Source organism: Otolemur garnettii, unplaced genomic scaffold, assembly GCF_000181295.1.
Source record: "Otolemur garnettii isolate 467f Iridium unplaced genomic scaffold, OtoGar3 scaffold00043, whole genome shotgun sequence".
NCBI lineage: Eukaryota > Metazoa > Chordata > Mammalia > Primates > Galagidae > Otolemur > Otolemur garnettii.
The window spans coordinates 4,728,682-4,729,284 of record NW_003852438.1 but is presented as its reverse complement, the minus strand read 5'-3'; the positions used below and the strand labels follow the sequence as shown (position 1 = coordinate 4,729,284).

At 61.4% G+C, this 603-nt stretch overlaps 1 protein-coding gene across 1 annotated transcript in view; it reads left to right on the top strand.

The window, feature by feature from the left end:
• The window catches only part of FAM186A (family with sequence similarity 186 member A), a 68,507-nt gene that overhangs the window by 46,243 nt on the left and 21,661 nt on the right, over positions 1-603 (top strand). The window contains exon 8 of the mRNA XM_003790369.1: positions 1-601. Coding sequence (XP_003790417.1) covers positions 1-601 — 601 coding nt within the window. The remainder of the gene's footprint in view (positions 602-603) is intronic.

The following is a 603-nucleotide window of genomic DNA, read 5'->3' as shown; positions in this document are numbered from 1 at the left end:
GGGGATCCCTCTCACCCCTCAGCAGGCCCAGGCTCAGGGGATCCCTCTCACCCCTCAGCAGGCCAAGGCTCAGGGCATCACTCTCACCCCTCAGCAGGCCAAGGCTCAGGGCATCACTCTCACCCCTCAGCAGGCTGAGGCTCAGGGCATCACTCTCACCCCTCACAAGGCCCAAGCTCAGAGGATCACTATTACCCCTCAGGAGGGCCAGGACCTGGGGATCACTCTCACCCCTCAAGAGGTTGAGGACCTGGAGATTGGTCTTACTCCTCAACAGGCCCAGGCTCAGGTGATAACTATCACTTCTCAAGAGGCCGAGGATCTGGGGATCACTCTTACCCCTCAGCAGGCCCAGACTCAGGGCATCACTCTTTCGCCTCAGCTGGCCCAGGCTCAGGGGATCATACTTACCCCTCAACAGGATCACGGTCCAAAGATCACTCTCAGCCCTCACCAGGCCCAGGCTCAGGGGATCACTCTCACCCCTCAGAGGGCCCAGGAACAGGAGATTACTCTCACCCCTCAGCAGGCCCAAGACCTGGGGATCCCTCTCACCCCTCAGCAGGCCCAGGACCTGGGGATCCCTCTCACCCCTCAGCAGGC